Raw genomic sequence first — 23,390 nt, 5'->3', positions numbered from 1 at the left:
ATTAAACATTCTGATGCTGGGCCTAATAAACCATTAAAAGTCCTTCTTATGGATAGCCATATCAGTCATACAATACCCAAGTTCATCATACGAGCAACAGCGATGAATATTCATCCATATCCGCTCCCGTCACATCTTACAGATATTATGCAGCCGCTTGATGTTGGTGTTTTTCAGCCTTACAAACACTGGCATAAGAAGGCAATTCAATATGCAATGCGAAATCTTGATATTGACTACAATATTGCTTCATTTTTTTGAGACTTAGGCAAAATCCACTCGGAAACATTCAAGAAAGGCACAATTATAGGAGCATTTCGTGAAGCTGGAATTTGGCCAATAAACCCTAAAGAAGCCTTGAAAAAAATGAAGGTATATACACTGTCTGAAAAGGCTCTAGACCTACCACAAATTCCACAGACTCCGACAAAATTTGTACATTCAGAGCTCAAATTACAGCATTGGCAGGCAAAGATACCATACCTTTTGTCAAGTCCATCGGCACAAGAATGGGATTCTTGGGCGCGCGGTACTGAAAATGTCCTTGCTCAAGGCGAGTTAGCTGTTCTACAGTATGATTTACTATCTACAAAGGTTGTGAACCAGCAAAAGGCAAAGGTCAAAAGCTGCAATGTTGTTCAAGCAACGTGTGGTCCATTAACAGCTAAAGATGCTTTATAGCTGACAAGGCTAAAAAGGAGAAGGAAACTCAAGAGCGGAAGTCAAAATTCAGAGCATGAATATGTCATACTGACATTCATTGCACTCAGTTTGCTATCAAAACTCAAGAGCAAAATTAGAAATCTCCTCCTCAAACCTACAAGTCTGTAAGGATGCCTCCGTACCTAGATACTCGAAGAACCTGTCTCAGAACTGTTACAGTCACTACAAGCATGGAATCTGACTCGGTGGGGTTTCGAACCAGTAGAGGAGCATATAGTGAGTTACACTATAGTGGGGGACGGTAAGTGTATAGGGTTCAGGGCTGATGCAGACCTGTTGCGGTGGAAGGTTCAGGGCTAGGGTTGGGATAACCGAGTCAGACCCGTTTCGGGTACTTAAGGAAACAGACTCAACGGGGTTCCCCCTTCATCTTTTTTGTATCCTTCGTAGTAGACCTATAGGATAGCATCGTTCAGCCTCTGACTCGCACTCTCATATGCTATTACTGTGAGCTGGGTGCCCTGTGTCCTTACAAAGTCACTATACATATTTTGGCTTGTCACACCAACAACAAGAGCAATACTACTCAACGATTGCTACAACCCTCTATGATTCATTACACGTCATTGCTCCTTAGTTACTGGGCTGATATGACCACATAGCATATCTCTACAACCCTCTATGATTCATTACATGACATCACTCCTTAGTTACTGGGCTAATACTACACATGACATATCTCTATCAACTAGAGGCCTAGGAACATGAACGATAGCTCCAAAAGCTTCTACAACCGTCTATGATTCATTACACGTCATCGCTCCTTAGTTACCCACAAGATTGGTTAAGTTATGATATAATTTGTCTATAGGGGTACTCTGACCTTGGACCTCCTTTCACTTCCTATAGGCTAGGAACTGTAAGGATGCCAAAGCCCTCAGTGATGGAAAGCATCGGAGTCGGGCAGGTTACGGTCACGTGGGGAGCATTAGGGTAGGTTATCCGAGTCGGACCGTTTCGGGTACTTAAGGAAATTGACTCAACGGGGGTTCCTCTCTTCATCTTTTTTGTATCCTTCGTAGTAGACCTATAGGATAGCATCCGTTTAGCCTCCGACTCGCACTCTCATATGCTATTACTGTGAGCTGGGTGCCCTGTGTCCTTACAGGAACCTAGGAGATGGTTCTATGGGATTCTCTTACGTTGACTACAGTTACCAAGCCTGGTTAGTCATGGAAAGTCTTGGAAAATGAGAGAACTACACTCCTTTACATAAATAGGATTGCCCTTTCCTTAAGAAAGGGCAAGCAGACAATACAGTAAATCGACTATCACATACTTCCACGTCTTTTCCAAGCTTCCAAGCATTGATCTTGTTACTCCTTGTTTCTGAAAAGTCAGTGAGGTGCTAACCTCTGACTTATCCCTGAGTTCTCATACTCAACATTTGTTACAACTTGTCTAAACCACTCCACTACATCATACACCTGATTGCTGCGTTGTGGAATAGTCTAAGCTACGACCCTTTAGCTCTTTTTCCTAAGACAGTGTGTTGTCTTAGTAAAATCATCCCTTCCTTGGGTGGCTAGATTCTCACATCTAGTGTACCCACTATTACATTTATCCTGTGTGATAAAATGAGTAAAAAAAAAAAAAAAAAAAACAACAGAAATGGGGATTTAATTAAAGAAAATTTCAAATACCAATATATCCTGGTCATCTTGCTCGTTGTTAACAACCTTGTAGCAAGAGGTTGATTCTTCACTTTTGGACACTTTACCAACTGGCCTTTTCTCCTGTCGTCCATCTCCCTTGTCATAATCTTCCCCATCAGAGTTGTCCTCAGAGTCTTCGTCAGAGTCATCTTTATCTGAGTCTTCCTCGGGTTCTTCCCCAGAGTCCTCCTCTGAATTCTCTCCATTGGCTTCCTCAGAGCACCAGTAGATTCCCCTGTGCCTTCCTCAGACTCGTCACTATCGGATTCCTGAAATATGGGATAGGAAGAACAATTGGTCTACTCACTTGGGCTGGATAGAGCGGGTCCTTGTAAATAGAACGCCGATGTGGACATTGCTCGGGCGGGAGGTAAGGTGAGATTCATTCCTTCGATGGGATGTGATCCGAGGTGGGCCTAGCCAATCAAAGCTGGACGCTTGCAAACATGCATTGGTAAATTGTAAGGCGGTCCGGAGAGGCACACACAATAGCCCTTCCCGGCAGCATGGGATGAGGGATTCGGCAGCTATGCAGATGCTGCAGGAGATGCCCCTGGAACGGCTGGTGCCGAGCTGTCATGTTGGACGAACAGGGTACCGACGGCAAACAAACCAAACAAACAAATCTAGATCCTTGGGTAGATCCCGCGCTTTCCGTCTGTGAAACGCTACTCCCTGGAACAGGACTCTGACGGCTCATAGTTGGCTCGTCTCTGACGGGGCGGGACGGTGGTCCCTGATGATCTCTTTGGTGTCCCTACCCCTTGTTAGGTATACCGGGAACGTACTCGCACATAGGGAGAGTGTGAATGAGGCTGTGCCGTCCAATAATGGCTACACGAATGCGACTGTGGAGGTTCTTGGCGCACTGATGGACTGCACTGCTACATATGAAATGGAGTATGTGGAGATAATGTGATAATGATTACGGCGACAGCCCTACTCTGGTTCTATTTTGAGGCGTCCCAATTTACCTACTGTGAGTCCCCTGAGCCCGTGCTCCATGCCAGGGTCCGCGGAATCCCCATCCGTGCTATGCACAACCCCACCTCTCAACAAAGCTTGCCACACAATTTACGTATCGATCTATATCATCCTTAGTATGCACAATTGTGAGGGCCACAAACCCCCTCCGGGTAACGTATATGTGATTCTTGATCATGTGGAAGTAGAACAAGTCTATCACGGCTATTTGAAGTCGTCAGGTCTCTCCTCCGAAACGTGACCGAGTCACAGTCGATGTCGTAATGGTAGTTCTCCTGAGTCGTTCCGGTGTGGGATATTATTGAAGTACGGCCGTCCCCGGCAGGCGTGATCTTTTTTGTATAATGTAAGGACACAGGGCACCCAGCTCACAGTAATAGCATATGAGAGTGCAAGTCAGAGGCTAAACGGATGCTATCCTATAGGTCTACTACGAAGGATACAAAAAAGATGATGAGGAACCCCGTTGGGTCAATCCCCTTAAGTACCTGAAACGGGTCCTACTCAGCTAACCTGCCCTAACTATCCCCACGTGACCGTAACCTGCCTGACTCTGATCCTTTCTTCACTGAGGGCGAAGGCATCCTTACAAAGATCTCCTGTAACAATGCTATGAGTAGGATCAAATCGTAAAGCCCATTCTCTAAGAGCTTTCTCTAACACTTCCCATTTTGGTTTCCTTGTCTTCTTGGTATTATCGAATGCTTTTGTAGAAGTAGTAGTGTCGAGAGAGGCGTATTTTGAGGATAGTATTTCACTTGTAGTCAAAGAGCTCAAAGTATGTCCATATTGATCATTCCACTAAGTTGAAGCATCTGCTAATGTCTTCTTTGTGCTCTGAGTTGTAGGATCATAGTACCAAGCTCGTAAAGCTTGCTTTTGTGCATTCGTAATTGAGATTCGAGGCTTTTTAGGTGGTGGAGGTGCCATTTTCTATACCGGAAGTTAAGGATCTTAGCCGGAATTCCAGTATAAGGAGGTTTCCGGATTGCCATACAAAATTCGCGTGATTGTGGGAAGGGGTCCGGTATTGGGAGGTTTCCGCTATAGCCAAGTCCGCTATAGGCAGTGATTACTGTATAGGAGAGCGATAGAACAGTAGTTTGACTCCATAATAAAGCTCATAGTAGTAACATACCGCTCCTATCTTACTAAGGACACAAAAACAACACTAATGCTTCTATGATACACATGCACCTTCGTCGCCACAACTCCTCCTGATGAAAGCCGCCCATCCGAACGACACCGACCCATCCATAACCTAACCCAGACCATGCATTCCATACCACTCTTCCTGCCCCGTATACCCCCCATCAATGCACCCCCCTACTTCTCATTCCGAATAGGAAATACATAAAGAAACCGCGAACCTCGCCAGACAACTTTCTCTTATAAAAACAAACTCCCCGTGCACCTTATCTTGAGCTTACGGAGTCATTTCTTGCCGCGAATAGAAAAAAAACGATTAGACTTCTTGCTCAGATTGGACCTCTTGCTCGTTGGTCGCTCTCGCTCTCGCTCTCCCGCCTTTTCAGCCCGATTATCGGCATATATGCGCCTCCTCTCAGCGCGTCTCGCATCGATAGTATCTTGCGTCACATGACCAAATCCGTTGCGGCGCCGATAGCATGCCTCCATAAGAGCGTTCGCATCGACCAATCTACGCGGAATCGTCTGCACAACTTGGAACACCTCCATCGGGTCATTGACGGCTCTGATCTCTGCTTCGCCAACCTTGAACACGGCGAGTGCGATACGAAAGAGCGTCTTGCTTCCCTCAAAGAAGAAGGAATCCCACACCCGCAGCGTAGTCTCGATCGGAAGAGTCCCGATGAAGCAAGACATGAACCATGCCGTACAGCATAGAGTGATAGGCGGGAGATCGAAGGGGACCCCGCGCTGACTCGCACCGGAACTGCCGTCCAATTCACCTCCAATCTTGGCCCAAACGGCAGGCATGGACTCCTGGACACCCATCATCAATACTCCGAGGTCGACATTCGCACCTTCGAGGTTCACTTCGTGCGTGTTGGGGAGATAGGTCTTGGTAATGAGATCCAGCATCCAGAAAGCGCGCTCCTCGCACATGAAAAGCAGAAGGAGGCCAGCGAGGAAATTGAGGCTCTGGCAGTAGCCGATCTTGGTGTTGTAAATCGCGGTTGCTTGTAAGACATGGCGGAGGGACTTCAGCATGGGTGTCTCCGTGTCAGTGGCTGAGTTCGGCGTGATGGCGTTAGGACCAGTCACCAGGAAAGATGGGATGACTTGGTCGGGCTTGAACATGATATTGTCTGGGAAAGTTCGGTGCAGGTCGCGCTCGATAAGTTCCTCATCGGTTGGGGAAAGATCTCCATTCGTAGCGCGTCGGACGAGGTCATCGTAGACACCAGGGTGCTTCGCCAGAATCGCATGGCCACCGGAATAGAAGAACCAGGCTTCTCCTCGCCAGTCGGGCGGGATACCTTTGCGGACACATCGCTTCATTTTATGGGACTTCGGTGGGAAGCGGGTCGGATCCTCGCTGCCGAGTCCATTGGCCTTCATAAGATCAACCCACTTTCTCCGACGGCGTGCCAGGTAGACTGTATATTGGCGGTTCCAGGCTTCATAGACGTCAAGGGGAACATGCAGTGACTTCTTCTTGAACCCATAATGGTCACGTGTATGGTCAAATTTGGAGTACTGTGCTCCGATGACTCCACGCCCAGATGGTTGTCTGGAGATTCCTGGGACTGGCTGGTTTTGGTTGGAGCCAATGTCGTTTTGTGCATCGACATTGAAAGGATCCACGTAGGCGGGAGCAGTTCTGAACATGTCTGCAGAATCGCGAATGATCATATGTTGAAGCTTGGGTACGGCAAGATCGAGGCCGTCAAGATCAGGAATTGTTTGTTGGTTGCCGATTTCAGATTGGACGGAGCGGCTAGTTGCCGGTCTATTTTGGTGGTGTTCGTCCTCTGTCTCTGCCTCAGACTCGCCAAATCCACTTTCGTACATATCAAGGAAATCGTCAATCTGATCTCTCCCGTTAACGGATCTTGCTGAGCTGGCCTTGCTCAAGACACTACTTCTCGCCGTGTCGAGGAAGATTGAAGAGGTGGGCGTATCCCATGTAGCTGATGTAGTACCAGTGCCAGTAGTTTGAATAGATCGAAGGCTTTCTCGGACCCCTTCGTCGTTGCTAGCCCCCGGAAAGTTTGGGCGCAGGTCAGGGTTAGGGCTGTTGTCTCTGAACCCCAATCTGTTGCGCGAGTTAGCTGGGTTACTCGGGCCATTCTGCTGACGCTCTGTTTCTGAAAGCTCAGGAATAGAATATGCATTGCGTAGTGAACGTGAAGACGCCGGGTCGGTTGCCATGGAAGCTGGTGATTCTGAAAAGCCTCTATCACGGCCAAACCCAGGTCGATACACAGAAGTTCCGCCCCGGGAATGTGGCATCGTAGATCCTGAGCTGGGCGCCGTTCGAGGAGGATCTCCTGTTCTGTTCGTGCTACCTTGTCTAGGTCTCGAGAAGTTCTCGCGGGCTGGTGCCATTTCCTGTTTGTATAGTGGTGATTCGGGGTAGGTTGGACTTTGGTGGCCTATGTCCAAAGAGCGAAGACGTGCGGCCTCTGAAGGCATCGGACGTTTGTTTTGGGTCTGTGAGGAGGGGTTTCGGTTGGAATGATAGGAATCGTTCGAGGCCGAACGCTGTGTGCGAGAGTCTTGTTCCATATCTCTTTGTCTCTGGGTGTTTGCCAGTTGTTGGGGACGAGGGGCTGCAGGAAAATTAGGCGTAGGGGGGTACATAGAAGTAGGCGAGGAGGTTATAGGTGCAGGAGATCCATTCTTCCCCGAGAGTAATCGTCTCAGGCTCCGGCTCCTCTGCACCGGCACGGCTCCATCACCTCTATAGGCGGTCGAGGCGGCATTTCGAGACTCCCCGTCCATCGCCCGAACTTCGCACAACACTCGATAATCAACGCTTCTAGAAAGCCCCGGTGGTATCCAATTTCGTCTTGTATATTTATATTATCTCCAGGAGCTGGCTCCGCACTCGGCTTCGCAGTCGGACTCGAGTTACGGGAATGGCGGGCAGGTCGATATCGTCGCAAGGGGCTCGTCTCCACCACAACAGCGAGAGCGAGCCGAAGGAGTGTCAAATATCGGGCTAGTGGCCATTGATGAGTCTTCTTTCCAAACGAGTGAATCGCTGCCCGGTATCTCTGTTGGTGTCGGCGCCTTGTTTGCCTTCGCCAGCAAGTTTTCAATGGCTGGTAGTGGGGAGAATCAGGCTATTAACGCGATCTCCGCAACACACGCCTAGATCAGGTCCTCCGTCCCGCCTGTTGGCGCAAGTCCAGGTCACAGGACAGCAGCGCCGTACCTTTTCCAGCTCAATAAATGAAATTTCTTCCTTGTAGACCTTTGTTTGACTGGTGATCTTGGTTATTAATATAAGGATACGTGCAGGCTCCTAGATTATATATAATTACGTAGGTGTTGGCTTTAAGATTAACATTGACACTGCAATTTAATTCCTGAAATTCTGTAACCTTGAACAGTGGTTCAATGGCCCGTGCGGGAGAGATAGCTGAAGAAGCCGCCGCTCCCCGCGAAATTCATTTCGGAGCCCGGAAGATAGTGTAATGCATGATCAGGCCGACTCTAGAATCGAGGGCTGCCAATCGATTGAAAACTCCCAAAATTTCTGTATCACGCATCAGCTTGACAGCAAACACCGTGAGAATCTGCGGCAATTGAAGAACGAATCACATTTCATAACAACGTCTTCGGGTCAAAGCTAGGCAATAGATTGGACTGTGGTACATTCGCCACTCTTACATGTCATTTGCAATATATATATATGTATGTAGCTATTATTTTTCACATGCCGCATCTAGAAACGCTTCTCCGCAGTCTTCCAGTTAAGCACATCCCAGATGGCCTTGAAGTACTCGGCCTTGCGGTTCTCATACTGCAGGTAGTATGCATGCTCCCATGCATCGACACCCAGAATGGGAGTGTATTGGCCGACAACTGGGTCTTGGTTTGCGTAGGTCTTGATCAGGACCTTGCCGGTTTGGTTGTCCTTCACGAGCCATGCCCAGCCACTACCCTGGATACCCGCAAGCGCTGTGTTGAACTTGCCCTGGAAGTCGATGAACGAGCCGTATGAATCCTCGATAGCGGTCTATCGCAAGCGGTTAGACCGTTGTCACATTCATAGAGAGTATGCTTCGAAGTCGGAAAAAGTCGAGCTCTGCCATTGGATTAAGTGAGCATACCTTGAGTGCTCCGGATGGCTCTCTACCACCGCCCTGGCTCTTGGGTGCCAGGTTCTCCCAGAACAGGGTGTGGTTGAGGTGGCCACCACCGTGGAAGTTGATCAATGGCTGCAGAGCAACCTTTGCGGCGATATCTTGCTTGGCCTCAGCGGCTTGGAACTGCTCGGTGGCAGCATTGTAGCTGGTGACATAGGTTTGGTGGTGCTTGGAGTGGTGGAGCTCCATGATCTTGCCAGAGATGGCCGGCTCGAGTGCGCCATAGTCGTCTGATAAATATTCGTAAGTATATTAATTCAACAAAGAAAGTGGTAGGTTGAGCTTACATTGAAGGTCTGGAAGGGTGGCCTTGCTCCGGACAAAGCTGGTGCTTGCAACTCTGGCGACTCTCTTTGAAGCTCCGGCCTTGAGGGCTGAGCGGACAGCCGGGGAGATGCGGAAAAGTGTGGCGGACATTGTGTAGTGATGGATATCTAACAGTAAAGATTATAAAATTGCGCAAACGGAATAGTTGGGCAAAGATAAATTTAGGTATGTGGAAGATGACGGATATGAAATCATGAGCGTAACATCCGTTTTTGCCGATGCTAATCGTCGTGACCAAATTTTCGCTTCGCTCAAGGTTGGAGGACGCGATCCGCGCGGTTTCAAAATGAGCGGAAACGATGTGCGCTGTTTCGCAGCATGTAGGCTATAAGTACCACTACATAGTAATTTGTATGTAAAGGTACATAAATCGATCATTGTAAGAAATTATCACTTCATCACACTCACTCCCATGCTCACTACCACTCTCACTCCCAGGCTCACTGCTGCTCACGCTCTAGTACTCACTCTTAGCAGCTTCTAGGTCCTAAATTAGGTCCTAATCCTCTAGAGGAATTAGGTTGCTATAACGCTACTACCTATCTAATAGGATGTATAAAGGTTTCTTACATAAGGTTGACTTATGTAAGAAAGAGGAGGTAGGGGATTCAACATAAAGGCTTTCTAAGTAACACGTTATAGTATTGTAAAGAATACTATATTAAGTTGAGCATGAAGCTCCTATCTAAGGGAATACTTATATAGTAACGTCGTTTATAGATAGTTCAGATAGTTAGGGATAGTGTAACGCTAACTTCTAAACGATAGAAGACGCAGAGGTTTCTTGCGTAAGGTTGACTTAACAGAGGAGGCAGGGGATTAAACACAAAGGCTTTCCAAGTAACACGTTATAGTATTGTAAAGAATACTATATTGAGTCCCACTCGGCTAACCTGCCCTAACTCTCCCGACGTGACTGTAACCTGCCCGACTCCGATTCCTTCTGTCACTGAGGCCGGAGGCATCCTTACACTACCCCCCCTTTTAAGAGAGTGTTTTGTCCGCGAAACACGCTGTGAGAATCATTTCCGCAACATCTCCGAATGGTATCCATGAGAAGAGCGTTCTATGTTGGCTGGAATTCTGTTTGTAATTGCATCTGTAACAACCCTGTTTATGTGCCATGTCAGGAAGGTGCGTTGTATGTCATGCTAGAGCTCGACTCCGTTTAGTGTGCAAAACCAGAGTTTGCCTTGTTCGCTCTGGGGTACATTCGTGGTGTCCGAGTGGACTCCGAATTGCATCCACGAAACGTTCAGGTTGAGCTTTGCTTTGTTCGCTCTGGGGTACATTTGTGGTGGTCTGAGTGGACTCCGAATTGCATCCGTGAAACGTTCGGGTTGGACTGTCCTACGTATGAAAGGAGAAGTGGCTGCGCTAACCCGATTCAGAGTTCATTGTTATAAGCCAGACTATGAGTACGCAGCCGCGTCCACTTCTTCTTGTTGTCTCCAACAACAACGCCAGCGACCACCCCTCCATTTACGGTAAGTGACCCATTCTCGTGGATTGTTTGACAGTGTACTAATAAATTGGATAGTATATTTCCAATCCACATGAACAAGTAGGTGATGGGAACGCGTTGGTGCGTGGGTGACAACGTGTGCTGGGCTGACGGGATTCGTAGAATTCCAACTTTTACCAATGCCAGTTCCGACGCCCTCCGGGAGCTTTGTCGGGCGCATCCCGTGTCCTCTGCCTACGCTGCCTTTGGGCCAAAGCTAGTGGCGTCAAGGACCACGATTGTGTCTGGTCCCCCGCCTCCTCCAAATGCGAGTACTGCACTGCGCAGCACTCCACCTGCGTTCTGGTGAGTTCCCTTGTGGTATTCTGTCTCTGTTGGCTTTGCTAACCATTTGGATAGCTGCCCTGGTTCCTTGGCGAGGAGTACCGTGTTCTTTTTGCTGCTGAAGTGGCAGATCCTTGGGACCCTGCCGCCATCGAAGCCGCTGCCGCAGAGGCAAACTGGGTGGCCCTTGTGGCCGCCCAAAGCGTTTCAAAATTCAGCTTGGCCACTTAGTGCGACTCCTACGAGGAGCTCCGCGCAACACGCGCCACCATTGTGGTGGGTCTGGCCGTGAGTATCCCCCTGTCCTGTGTTGTTTCAGTGCTGACACGGTTCAGCAAATCCGGTCGTCGCTGCGCCGTCTTCGGACCGAGCAGGGGAGTGTGCCAGCTCTTTTGGGGGAAGTGATGGCTGCCGTGGGCAGGCTTACTGTCGTCGCTGTCGCCGCGACAGTTCCGGACCGCGCTGGGGGGAGGAAGAAGGGGGGTGATGGGGATGGTGAGGGTGAGGGGGATGGGTTTGGGGCCCAGTATTGGGCAGAGGAGGATGGGGCATAGGATGGAGAGACCCTGTGTCGGAGGGGACTCTGGCCGGCTCTTCGTGTCAGGTTACTTTGACCCTTCATTTCTCATGGTGGTAGCCGCTTGTTGCGACGCCGGTGAGATGTTTGGGAAGGGTGGCTCGCGCAAGGGTTCCAGTGGTGAGGGCACCTTGGCTCAGAGGGCTTAGTTTAGAATCGTGGGTAGCAACGACTATGTTTCTTCCCCTTTTGTCATCCTTTCATGATCGTAGTCTTGTCCTGTCTCCCATGCTGTAACTGTTACAGCTACGGTAATGTGACATCATGGTTACAGGACCAGGGCCTAGTAACGTGACGTGTGAGTCACAGGGGGCAAGCGGGGTAGGCTGCCATGTGATGGGGCTAATGGATAGTTGCAGAAACTAGTAGATATTAGATAGTTGAGCTATTCACGAACTATCCTGAATATCTAGCTATCCGCCAACTATCCAGATTACCCATGAGAAATGACGCCATTATATAAGTAGATAGTATTTCCTTAGATAGGAACTTCGTGCTCAACTCAATATAGTATTCTTTACAATACTGTAACGTGTTACTTGGAAAGCCTTTGTGTCTAATCCCCTGCCTCCTCTGTCAAGTCAACCTTACGCAAGAAACCTCTGTGTCTTCTATCGTTTAGAAGTCAGCATTACAGTAACCCACCCGAGTAGTTCCTGTGGTGGTCCTGGTAATTGTGGGTACTCCGTGTGAAACTCTCTGAGTTTATGGGGAGAGTTCATGAAGTTCGACGCTGGGTACCACTCCGGGTCCAGATCGTATCCTACCCAACTAACCCTGTATTTTAGTTGCTTCCGTCGGAGCCTCACGACGAGGATCTTTTCCACTTCCCATTCCTCTACTCCATCTATCACTTCGCTGCTAGGCTCAGGTGCATCCTGACCAGGTAGGGGGTTGTTTGGATCCTTCATGAGGACGTCTGGTGAGAATACATCATGTATTTGAGAACTGCTAGGTATTTCCAATCGAAACGCATGCCCAATCCGTTCCAACACCGTATATGGTCTGACCCATTGTTGGCCCAACTTGAGGCTAGGGCGAGAGTTAAGTCAGAGGTTAACACCTCACTGACTTTTCAGAAACAAGGAATAACAAGATCAATGCTTGGAAGCTTGGAAAAGACATAGAAGTATGTGGTAGTCGATTTACTGTATTGTCTGCTTGCCCTTTCTTAAGGAAAGGGCAATACTATTTATGCTAAAGGAGTGTAGTTCTCTCATTTTCCAAGACTTTCCATGACTTACCAGGCTTGGTAACTGTAGTCGACGTAAGAGAATCCCATAGAACCATCTCTTGGGTTCGTAGCCTATAGGAAGTAAAAGGAGGTCCAAGGTCAGAGTACCCCTATAGACAAATTATGTCATAGACAAATTATGTCATAACTTAACCAATCTGGTGGGTAACTAAGGAGTGATGACGTGTAATGAATCATAGATGGTTGTAGAAGCTTTTGGAGCTATCGTTCATGTTCCTAGGCCTCTAGTTGATAGAGATATGTCATGTGTAGTATTAGCCCAGTAACTAAGGAGTGATGTCATGTAATGAATCATAGAGGGTTGTAGAGATATGCTATGTGGTCATATCGGCCCAGTAACTAAGGAGCAATGACGTGTAATGAATCATAGAGGGTTGTAGCAATCGTTGAGTAGTATTGCTCTTGTTGTTGGTGTGACAAGCCAAAATATGTATAGTGACTTGTAGGTTTGAGGAGGAGATTTCTAAGTTTGCTCTTGAGTTTGATAGCAAACTGAGTGCAATGAATGTCAGTATGACACAAAAGCATTGGAAGGTTCCGTCGACGAACCCCCATATTTGACCACACCCACCACTGTCTTCAATCGCTTCTTCGAATTGTAACAGCTTCTTGTATGTAAGGTATGGGTGCCACTCAAGTACAGCCTCAAACTCGTGTACTAAGTGGCTCATTACGTCGTTGAAAACTGTAGAGAGCCATGCTGGCGACCGCCCAAAAAGATCAGCGCAGGTTGACCAACGTCCTGGATACGCAAGGCGAGCTAGGACTACACAAAGAGCAGTCTCTAAGTCTGGCTTTACCCGGTCTCTCCATTCAATTTTATAAAGCCGAAGGAGTGGCACAAGCCGGGCGATTTCCTAGATTGAAAACCTTAATAGTATAAGAACCTATACCCCAAACCTCAACCCCTATTCAATTACTTACCGGAACTTGTGAACTACCCACCCTGGAGTTTGACTACCCCACGATCGTAGATTCCAGTTGAACTTCTCATATTCGTATGTAATCTGGGCTTGTGGGCATTGAGTTATATGTAAAGACCGTATAAGTGTAACGCTGACTTCTAAATGATAGAAGACACAGAGGTTCTCTTGCATAAAGGTTTACTTATCAGAGGAGGCAGGGGATCAGACACAAAGGCTTCAAGTAACACGTTACTAGTATATAACAAATACTGTATTGAGTTGAGCACGAAGCTCCTATCTAAGGAAATACTATCTACTTATATAGTGGCGTCGTGCCTAGTGGACTCCTGGGAACTCACTCGAGTCCTCGGAGTCCTGGACTCTTAGGATTCTTCTCATCATCCTGCGAGTCCGTCACGTGCCTAGTGGACTCCTGGGAACTCACTTGAGTCCTCGGAGTCCTGGACTCTTAGGATTCTTCTCATCATCCTGCGAGTCCGTCACGTGATACTTTCGGAACTACTATTCCCCGCTGCCCCTCCAGGTACCAGGGCCGGTCTCATGCGACCTCCCTCCTTCCTGTCCTGTAGTTGGCCAGCCTTCTTGTTCCGTCATAACAATAAGCCACTGATAATATCGGCGCCGGCGACGATGTCGAACAAGTAAGGCTGCTGCGCAAACAGTAAGAGCAATCAACTCTAGCTCTTCAGTATCCGACATTAAGTTATATTACTATAACCTCCTTTATTTTTACACAATATAGTAGCTACGGCGCAAAGATATTTTATAACAGAAGTGGTGGTCGAATAGGGGTAATTTGCAGTGGTGGCAGTCGCAAAAGGGTACATATAGTAATTCCATTTACATATATATTTGTATGGCAATAGACGTACTATGATGTATCTTTTTCTGGCCGCCACCACCTCTCCCCCCATCCGCCCAGTTCCAAAGCACTTACTGAAGAAGAAAAATTTATCAAAGGCCAGTATTTTACAGAGGGAACAAAGGCCTCTAGTCACATAGGGGATTACAAAGGGAACGCCGTAGGGGGTATGGCCGGAAGGGGAGAATTATCTAACAAGCGATCATAATCCAACTTTTCTACACCAATCAATACAGTCAATATCACCAAACTTTTGATATTGCCTAATTAGGAGGTATGGTAAGTACTAAACAAGGATTCTATTGCTCTAATACTAATATAATCTAGTAGTACTCTAGACTGCTTGGCATCACTGGATTAGGCAGTGTCAAGCCGACAACTGTCGAACACTGCTGAATCGCTCTAATGTATGTAAGTTGCTTGTCCAACCCTTTGTATTAGCGGAGAAGTGCCATTTATCGCAGACTTCTGGAGGGATCCAGCTTTGTAAGACGTTCTGGCCCTTGAATATAATAGAAGGTTGATGGTTGTTCCATCCATGCAGATGCATTCAACAGCGGACACCCACTCCTGCCGGCCTTGGTGTTCCTGGTGACGCGTACGGAGTGTGGAATCAATGACGATCCGAGTGCACTCCATAGTGCCAATCGAAAATCCAGTCTCGTCCATGTTATACACGTCGTGTTCTTGTATTCCTAGACGTGCCACAAAGTCCTTGTATGCGTCAAACCACCCCGTTAACACATCTTTGGTAACCCCACTCATTCTTTGTGCTTCGACCCGTCTGCCTAGTTGGATTTGTAGATGCGGATGTCGTTTTATAAAGCGTGGGACCCAATCTTGTCTAAGGGGAAAGTTTGGAACCTGTTCATGTTGCGCGTATTGGGCAGGTTGAGTGTTAAGGTGCGATGGTTCGAAAATGCGGCATCGGTTGACACAGATTTCATCAGCAATATCCCGCAATATACGGTGACTAGGCGCGTATCCACTAATTGTTAGCACCTTAATCCACTTTAAAAGTGTCTACTCCTGCGCTGGTGATAGCAGCTGTTGTTGTTGTCGAGCTACTCTCCGTGACAGTTTCCCTTTGACACGTTGAAGGACTGTGTCTGGCCGGAGGTGTAAAGCCTTTGCAGCACCGTACGAATATTTGTATAATCCATAATAAACTTCTAGTTCTTCAGCTTTTTGGCTACGCTTTCGCACCATGTTGGGAGTTTACATTAGTTTGATGATCCTCTCGATACACGATATTCCCCCACTATCCCGTTTACGCCATTCTCCCGGTTACGCCACGACTTACGTTAGTGTTGATTCGGGGACTTTGAAAATGCGACAGGTAGCAATTATAGACTTAGAAGGGTTTTCTACAAGCCACTCCTGGGCATTTGATATAGGAGTCCCCTCCATTAAATGAATTGTATAGGATTACAATATAAATTACTATCTACATCTATGGAAAATGTTTGAAACCGCGCCGCGCATCGCTTCCTCCAACTTTTGATCACGACGATTACTAGTAGATTTAGCCATGTATTTCTGCCGTTTGGATCGCTATAAGTGGTCTAGACTCGAAGCTTTATTAGACATCACACACTCAGAAACATTCACCGCCCATACATCGGAGGGTTCTGTTATCGATAACGATGGACGCGTTCACAAGAAACTTAATTGTATTATTGTTCAAATGGCATCTTTTGTATTCTGACGAGCATGTAGCTGTCCTGTTCCTCTTCATATCAATCCGATCTTGTATTCTCTAGTTACAGCTCTACTTTTGCTCCGATAGCAAAGTAGCTGTCACAACGAGCTGTAGTACAGCATCTCGACGCGTTCCCGCCATAACTGGACACCACCCGCGAACATAGTTGCGCAGGTATGAGATGAGATTAGTGCCCCATTTCACCAGCATCATTCTAATCATTGAGCAAGATAATTTTGGTGTCTACGCAAATTATAATCTGGAGCCTCGACATAACTACCACGAACCGTGTCACAGTCGGCCACATAAAACCCACTACCACTACCCCTCCAACAGGAAATAGCAACCAAGAACACCACGAATATATCGCCAGTTATAATACTTGGATTTTACCAACCGCTCGTCTACGCAAAACGGCTTGTACGAGCAGTCACAGCTCGTTGAAAGCAACCTCCTGTGGCCCGAACCAAACTTCAACTCCAGAACCATCCGCACAACACCCACCAAGATGTCCTACTACGATGTCGATGCGATCCTCACGGACGCCCAAGTCAGCCTCCCATTCTTAATTAGCTCCTACCCAGTGCCACCGCTAACCCACCCCAGAAAATCCCGTGCCACTTCACCCTCGCCGTCCCCGGCCTCGGCCACCTGGACGCTTCTTCAACACCAACACTCAAAGCCTCCACGCCTCTCTCCCTCCCCCTCTGGCTCGCCGAAACCGTCGCTCTGAATTCCCCTACACCGCTGAAACCCGTGCTCTCACTCGACCTCCCCGAGGCTCTCTCCCCTGCTGTTATCGCAGCCCTAAAAGCCTCCCCCACCTCGGTCGACCTACGTGCCCAGACGCCCTACTTTTTTGCGCTCGCGGCGCGCCTGCTAGCCTTATTTGACGATGAACCTATGCTCGCGGTACTACAGGACGCGTTTAAGAAGAGGTCGAGGGAGATTGTAGATCATGCGAGCAATGTCGGTGGAAGGAGTGGGGCGGGTGTGGCAGCAGAGGCAGTGGACTTTTTGAGGGGCCTCGATGAGGAAGAGAGGAAGCTATTTAGGGTAGCGCATGAGAGTGCTAAGGCTACGAAGGCATGGTTGGATGATGAGAAGCGTTGGCGTTCAGGAATATACCCTTTTTAGTTGATTTGGGTTTCGTGATATGATAATTTGTGCTGCTTGGCAACTGCAGTTACCCTAGTGATTCGATAGTGTATTTCTTATTCTCTTCCATTATTATCCCTTCACAATATCTTCGTATAGAATATTGTCATATGCACTACACGTGGGGCGGATCAAGGTCACACATGGACGAAGGCATATGCAAGAGATTGCACCTAGCATGTTTAGTATTTAACGTACTTCTTGTAACCACTATAACCTTGATACCTACAACCTATATTCAGTACATCCACTACAAAACTATCCCTTCTAGCTTATCTAGGTGGCTAATGGTTTCTATAACCTGGTCACGTGAACTACATAGCACGTGTTCGCTAGGTTTCCAATTTGGGCGGATGACCACCGGTTTAGAGATTCAGCTTCCATGATAGAGCATCGTAATTGTCATCGTGAAGGTCGCCAATCTATCATCTTACCGCTTGAACCGTTGTCAGGACCAATGGGAGCCAATGGCATTGTATTCTGATTGAATCCCGTTGTCAACATACTCCATACTCGGACGACGCCTCGACGACACAAACATCACTAGACACCACATTTATACTGCACGGATGTATCCTCATCCACTACGAATCTCATTTATATACAATTATAGCCGGAAGTGAGATTATTCCCGGCGATACGTTGGAGTTGCCCCTTGGGAACCGCTGACGACGGCAATTATCGGAGGCGCAAAGAGAAAGCACACCCAGCAAGGCTCCAGGCGACCTGCGGCGCAAACACAATGACAACAACCGACCCCAGTGAAGTCGCAGACAATGCGAGCGCCCCCAATGGGGTCCCCTCCACGAATAATTCCAGCGGCCCGTCGCCCTTCGTCTCCCAGCCCTTCTCCGCCGCCACCGAAATGATCCTCAAGCGCCTCCGAGGAGAGGGCGGCCCTCTCAATCCCACTTCCGTCTTGGGCGTCGCCTCCCAACACCAAGTAGCGGCATACGAAGACGTGCGGCGCACTGTGTTGGAGGGCATGAAAACATCACATAACATGGAGTTTGCCGCCCCTACACCTACGCCTCGCCGACCTCCCAAGGCGCCCCGCACTGGCAGCGCGTCGGGGAAGGGATCAGCGAGCGGGACACCCGTAGGGAAGAAGGGCGGTGCGAAAAGCCGGAAGCGGAAGAGGGTTAAAGATGAGAGTGACGAAAGCGCGGGGGAGAGCGAAGAAATGAGTGATTTGGGAGATGAGGACGAGAGTGACGACTCGGCGTCGGTGACGGCCTTTCCGAGCATGACACAGAGTGGGCGCAAGGTTGTAAAACCTACACAGTTTGTGCCCGAGGTTTCGGCGGCGCCTCCGAGGAAACGAAGCGCGCCAAATCGACGGCCAGGGCCAGGGCCAGGGCGGAATGTGGAGAATGCGCTCTGTAAGAGGTGCGGACGCGGGCACAGCCCGGCAAATAATATGATAGTCTTCTGCGATGGCTGTAATATTGGGTGGCACCAAATGTGCCATGATCCGGTAATAACAGAGGAGGTGGTAAAGGACAAAACTACGGAGTGGTTCTGCGTCGATTGCACGGCGAAACGGGACAAGAGGAAGGGCGAGAGGGCAAAAACCAGTACGCCGAAAAGCAGTGAGGATACACCCTGGGCTGGGAAGAGTGCGACAGAGGTTTGTTTATCTCCCTTCCACTCACAAGCACAACTAACCGAGATAGAAACGCGCATATCTCACATCCTTCCCATACAGCCACCTCGTGGATCTCCTCCTCCAAGCCACCACCCTCCATCCCTCAATTCCTATTACCCCACCTTCCACATCCATCCCATCAAAGGCCATACGCCGCGTAAAAGTGCACCCCCAGCAGCCCTTCCCGCCCTCCTCCACCGCCGCATCCGGCCTCTTCCCCCGCGCCTCCGCTAACCCAGCAGCCCCTATAAACTTCATCCGCAAATTACCCCTGGGCGAGACGTCTCCCGCGTTCAGTACTCCTTCAACCGCAGTAGCTGTGCCCGCGTTGCCGCAGGCCTACACGGATGCAGATGCCGAGGGCGAGGAGGACGATGCTATGAGTCGTGAGAGCACACCCGCAAGCCCGCCGTATCCGAGGCCTGGAAATGGACTCATGGCGCGCTTGAAGAGTGATGTGGATGATTTGGAATGGCTTGTGGGCGGGGGAGGTGGGGAAGAGGAGGGCGCCTTTAGCCATGTTGTTTTTGATGGAGGGGAGGCGGGAGTGGAAGCTTAAATGAATGCTATTAGTTTGGACGGCGAGGAGGGGGAGTAAACACCGATAGATATCCTTAGCTGCTAGCAATAGCATAAACCTAGCCACCAACAATAGCATATAACAACCTACTCGAGTACTAGCGATAACATCAAAAATATATAAGATCTAGAAGTTTTGAGGAAGCTGCGACTGAGTCTTTGCTTAGAAACGTACCTTCCATATATAGGGGCTAAAAGCTCTGAGGAAGCTGCGATGAAGCTTTGCTTGGTAATCGTTTTTTCCTATATAGCACCTGGAAGGTCGCATGGTTTGATTTTGCGTGCATGTCAACTGCCATTAACAATTAATAGGTATGTATCTTACAAAACATTATAAACATCTCTGAGGCCAATCTATCCTTCTACCTCTACGCCGCATCCCCAACCTTCAACCTTCCCTCCCACTCCCTCCTCAACCCCTCCAGATATCCCCACACCACCCTCCCATCAGCCACAAACTCCTCCCTGGCCTCCGGCGTAAGGTCAACCGCATGAGGAGCCCGTCCCTTCTTCTCCCCTTTCTCTCCAACATACCCGCTCCACCCCCAACCCACCACCTCAGTCATCCTCACCCTCTCATTGGCCCACCAATCCGTGCTACTACCCCACTTGATCTTACCCTCGGGCCCAGCACGCGTGTCGAGCGAATCCAACATCGACTGGTCCGCAAGCCCAAGCCAGACCGGCGCTACGGCACCCAGATACCCGACGATCGGATGCCACACGCCGCCCAGGACGCGGGCGATGTAGAAGCCGAGCGCCATGAAGAAAGCAGCGAACGGGTTCATACCGCTAATATTTGTGTGCAAGATCCCCGGCTGCGTGACGTAAAACTCCGGCCTGACGAGTTTGATCTCGGCCTCGTCGTCGCTTTCCGGCTTCGGCGCGATGGAGTCGCGCATCGCGAAGAAGTCGTTGTTGATGGGCTGTATGGCGGGGAGCTTGGCGGTTATGCTTAGCAGGTCGGTGACGCGCTTGGAGCCGTAGTAGGGGTTCGAAGCGGTGAAGCCTTGGAGGTCGTCCATGGAGATATCGGTTGGGTTGGGCTCAAGGGTTGAGACCCAGATGACGCGTGCGCGGTCGCCGGGCTCTCGGTCAAGGGATGTGGAGAGTAGGGGCATCAGCTCATGGGCGAGGAGGTAGTGACCGAAGACGTTGGCGCAGAAGACCTCCCCAAGTGGTGGTTCCTCTGTCAGATCGCCGTTGGTTAAACTTTCTGTTTGGGCGTTTGTGTATTTGTTGAATGACGACTGGTGGCGCACGACGGCCGCGGGGGAAGGGAAGTTGAACCATTTCCAGTACGAGAACGAATCGGGGATGCCGACAATTGCTTTGTAGATAGCCAGCACCCACGGAATCCCGGTCCATCCGCCGATCCCCGCATTGAGATACAGAACGTCGAGCCGTGGAATTATGACGTTTTTCAGCCCTGGTCGTCCATCCTCGATGTCTGGGCTCGAAAGTCCACCCTCCTGTCCGCGTATCTGCGATGCAAACTTATAAATGCCCCTCAGGTCACACAAATCAACTTCTGCGCCGAGGAAGTGGACACGGCCTACAGCGTCGCGCAATTGGTATTCTTTGGTCTGAGACGAAGCGCGCTGCTCGAGCTCAGTCGAAGTCTTCGCAAGAGTCTGGAGATGCTGGCGTAAAGAGTTAATAGTCTCGGCGGTCTTTCGGGGCGAGCGCGTGGAGACAACGATGATGAGGTGGGAGAGCGGATCGCGGGTCGGAGAAGTTAGGAATTCGTCGATGAGGCGCTCGCAGGTTGCCAATCCGAGGCCGCTAGAAGATTGATGTCAGGTGCCGTCACGAAGTCAGAGAGTTGACGTGGAAGGATTTAAGGTCTCGTACGAATTGGAGCCAGTCACAAGGACGAATCGCTGGCTGGAACTACCTGTCCAGGGTGGTAAGCCCATAGTGGGTGAGGCTCAGGGGGTGCCAATGGCTTCCGTCTCGACTCCTTTGGTGCGGTAAAAAGAGGCAATGCTCGGGGTAGGTAAGGTAATACTATAAGCTAGTGCTGCCCCTTGAGAGTTAAGTTGTGGTTTCGTGGAAATTGGAAGTTTTTCCATCCTGGGTGGGGTCTGAACCAGTCCGGGTCTGGAACCAATTCCCCCCTGACTAAGGCGGATCTAGTCAATTTTAGCTTATCGATGACGACGCCATGGATGTCTGTGCGTCGATTCAATCCACATCCATCAAGGTGCTGGGAGCTTAATTGTACAACCATAGCTGACCAGGTGCTGTATTTGTATTGTCTTGTACGACTTTTTAGAGCTTGATTATTTAGGGATCATGTTTAACTTTTCATCTTGCAGTTGTGCAACCTGGCTCACGGTGCGGAGAGAGGCAGTCGAAGGCCAGCGATGCGACGGCCAAGCACGCTCGGTTTCCATTGGAAATGACCTCTCCTTGACTCGTGGTTGATAAGCAACACCACCAACTTGCCATACGTATAATTATTCTATGGTGTCTTTCCCTACTCCAAAATACCATGCTTATAATGATTATAGGTCTACAATATGCACGGGCAAGTTGGATTTCTATGAAGTGGCCGAGAAGCTCGAATGGATATGAACGCGATCAACTACCCGTCGTCGAGCGCTATACGCTCAAACCCATCAAGGTCTTGAGGAAGCGTACTTGTTGGCAGATCTAGGCAATGTCTATCGGCGGCATGGCGGCATGGCGACTCAAATAATGCCGTTTTAGCTTATCAGATGGTGAAGGTGCCAGAAATTACGGTTTGGAGCCACTTAAGACCCCGGAAAGAGATAGCTCAGAACAAGGAATTGGGGGGGGGGGGGGTGGGTTAATTAGATGTGATCAGGTTTTGTCAAAGGCTGTCCAACTGGAATATGGCCTTGACCAGCAGAAACACTTGCCCGAGATATACTCTACGGTGCGCAGGGGGAAAAGACCACGATACTAGACCACTAAGCAATAAGATCGAGGACATACTGCAATATTTGATTTATGACCGGCCGGAAGTTCACAACTCCATCTATGCCTGGCAAGATTTATGGGCAAGATTTTGTGTTTTGATCGGACTTGAAATAATCGGCTTCGAATCTCGGCCGAGATCAGCATTTCCGAGATCTCCACCAGACTGTTGGAGAAAGATACGGGAGCCTGGGGAATACGGGCACTTTAGGCCCAGAAAATTGGGATTTCCCAGGCGACCCGTCGGATTCTCCATTTGGGACTCGGGGTGGATTGGCATTGAGGGGATCGTAATTAAATCACCCGAACCCAATACCCGAACCCCTATTCTGGAGAGTATTCGGGCTTCCCCCGATGCCCTACAAATACAGTACGTAGGCCCAGTAGATAGTGTAGTAATCAAAATCAATTCATTATTCTATATACTGTAGTCTACTGTCGAGTTTTCCTACCCGTTGCGCAAAAGCCCGAAGGTCCGGTCACCAAACACACCGCACGATTTGCGCGTGGTCGCAATATCTCGATCCTTCCTACAACACAGACACAGCCAAGCATAACTTCACAACTCTCGCCGTAACTTTCTTACATAGCAAAATATTGATCCTATTACGAACAAGAGAAAGTAAAAAAGCAAATACTACGATAAATGGCCATTGGCGGTCCGTTGGTTTCCGCTCCGAAACATCCCTCTCCGCGAAAACGGGGCAGGTACCACACAGTAGCGCGCGGTTATTGACGACTCCCCGCCACCGATCTTACCCTCGTACTCGAGTAACTTAAAACAGATGGAACCGAACGCCGCCGTCCCGTCCGGGTTCGTTCTCCACAGTGGGGTAAAATAACCCCTCGACACCGATCGTCGACACCGATCGCCATCATGACGATGGTAAATATTCGAAATTTCTTCGTTGCTGATTATTTGCTTGTGGCTTCAAGCTTTCGAACGCCGCTCCAGC

At 49.1% G+C, this 23,390-nt stretch overlaps 7 protein-coding genes across 7 annotated transcripts; 3 read left to right on the top strand and 4 right to left on the bottom strand.

Annotated features, from left to right (window-relative positions):
• Window positions 1-2,342: 2,342 nt before the first annotated feature.
• VC83_07364 (uncharacterized protein) lies at window positions 2,343-2,734 on the bottom strand (the record flags this gene model as incomplete). Its single annotated transcript, XM_024470937.1, has 2 exons — window positions 2,343-2,623; window positions 2,686-2,734. 2 exons carry the CDS (start codon window positions 2,732-2,734, stop codon window positions 2,343-2,345), a joined length of 330 nt encoding a protein of 109 aa, XP_024321482.1.
• A 1,684-nt stretch (window positions 2,735-4,418) lies between these two features.
• VC83_07363 (uncharacterized protein) lies at window positions 4,419-8,007 on the bottom strand. The gene has a single exon (XM_024470936.1). The coding sequence runs from the start codon at window positions 7,290-7,292 to the stop codon at window positions 4,797-4,799; it is 2,496 nt and encodes an 831-aa protein (XP_024321487.1). The 5' UTR covers window positions 7,293-8,007; the 3' UTR covers window positions 4,419-4,796.
• On the bottom strand, window positions 8,008-9,225 carry VC83_07362 (uncharacterized protein). The gene is made up of 3 exons (XM_024470935.1): window positions 8,953-9,225; window positions 8,630-8,895; window positions 8,008-8,535 (listed from the first exon to the last, which is right to left on the bottom strand). Exons 1-3 carry the CDS (start codon window positions 9,080-9,082, stop codon window positions 8,242-8,244), a joined length of 690 nt encoding a protein of 229 aa, XP_024321488.1. The 5' UTR covers window positions 9,083-9,225; the 3' UTR covers window positions 8,008-8,241.
• VC83_07361 (uncharacterized protein) lies at window positions 9,186-11,335 on the top strand (the record flags this gene model as incomplete). Its single annotated transcript, XM_024470934.1, has 5 exons — window positions 9,186-9,293; window positions 10,620-10,802; window positions 10,857-10,961; window positions 11,013-11,069; window positions 11,117-11,335. 5 exons carry the CDS (start codon window positions 9,186-9,188, stop codon window positions 11,333-11,335), a joined length of 672 nt encoding a protein of 223 aa, XP_024321485.1.
• A 4,698-nt stretch (window positions 11,336-16,033) lies between these two features.
• PSF3 (DNA replication protein) lies at window positions 16,034-17,308 on the top strand. The gene is made up of 3 exons (XM_024470933.1): window positions 16,034-16,277; window positions 16,334-16,653; window positions 16,710-17,308. The coding sequence occupies exons 2-3, from the start codon at window positions 16,612-16,614 to the stop codon at window positions 17,238-17,240; spliced, it is 573 nt and encodes a 190-aa protein (XP_024321486.1). The 5' UTR covers window positions 16,034-16,277; window positions 16,334-16,611; the 3' UTR covers window positions 17,241-17,308.
• Window positions 17,309-18,003: 695 nt separating this feature from the next.
• VC83_07359 (uncharacterized protein) lies at window positions 18,004-19,468 on the top strand (the record flags this gene model as incomplete). Its single annotated transcript, XM_024470932.1, has 2 exons — window positions 18,004-18,891; window positions 18,938-19,468. The coding sequence occupies 2 exons, from the start codon at window positions 18,004-18,006 to the stop codon at window positions 19,466-19,468; spliced, it is 1,419 nt and encodes a 472-aa protein (XP_024321334.1).
• A 388-nt stretch (window positions 19,469-19,856) lies between these two features.
• On the bottom strand, window positions 19,857-21,736 carry VC83_07358 (uncharacterized protein; the record flags this gene model as incomplete). The annotated part of the gene is made up of 2 exons (XM_024470931.1): window positions 21,343-21,736; window positions 19,857-21,273 (listed from the first exon to the last, which is right to left on the bottom strand). The coding sequence occupies exons 1-2, from the start codon at window positions 21,405-21,407 to the stop codon at window positions 19,857-19,859; spliced, it is 1,482 nt and encodes a 493-aa protein (XP_024321333.1). The 5' UTR covers window positions 21,408-21,736.
• Window positions 21,737-23,390: the final 1,654 nt, after the last annotated feature.

Source organism: Pseudogymnoascus destructans (genome assembly GCF_001641265.1).
Source record: "Pseudogymnoascus destructans isolate 20631-21 unplaced genomic scaffold scaffold_20, whole genome shotgun sequence".
Lineage (NCBI taxonomy): Eukaryota > Fungi > Ascomycota > Leotiomycetes > Thelebolales > Thelebolaceae > Pseudogymnoascus > Pseudogymnoascus destructans.
The sequence above is the reverse complement of the archived record's forward strand: the minus strand, read 5'-3'. Positions and strand labels throughout refer to the sequence as shown.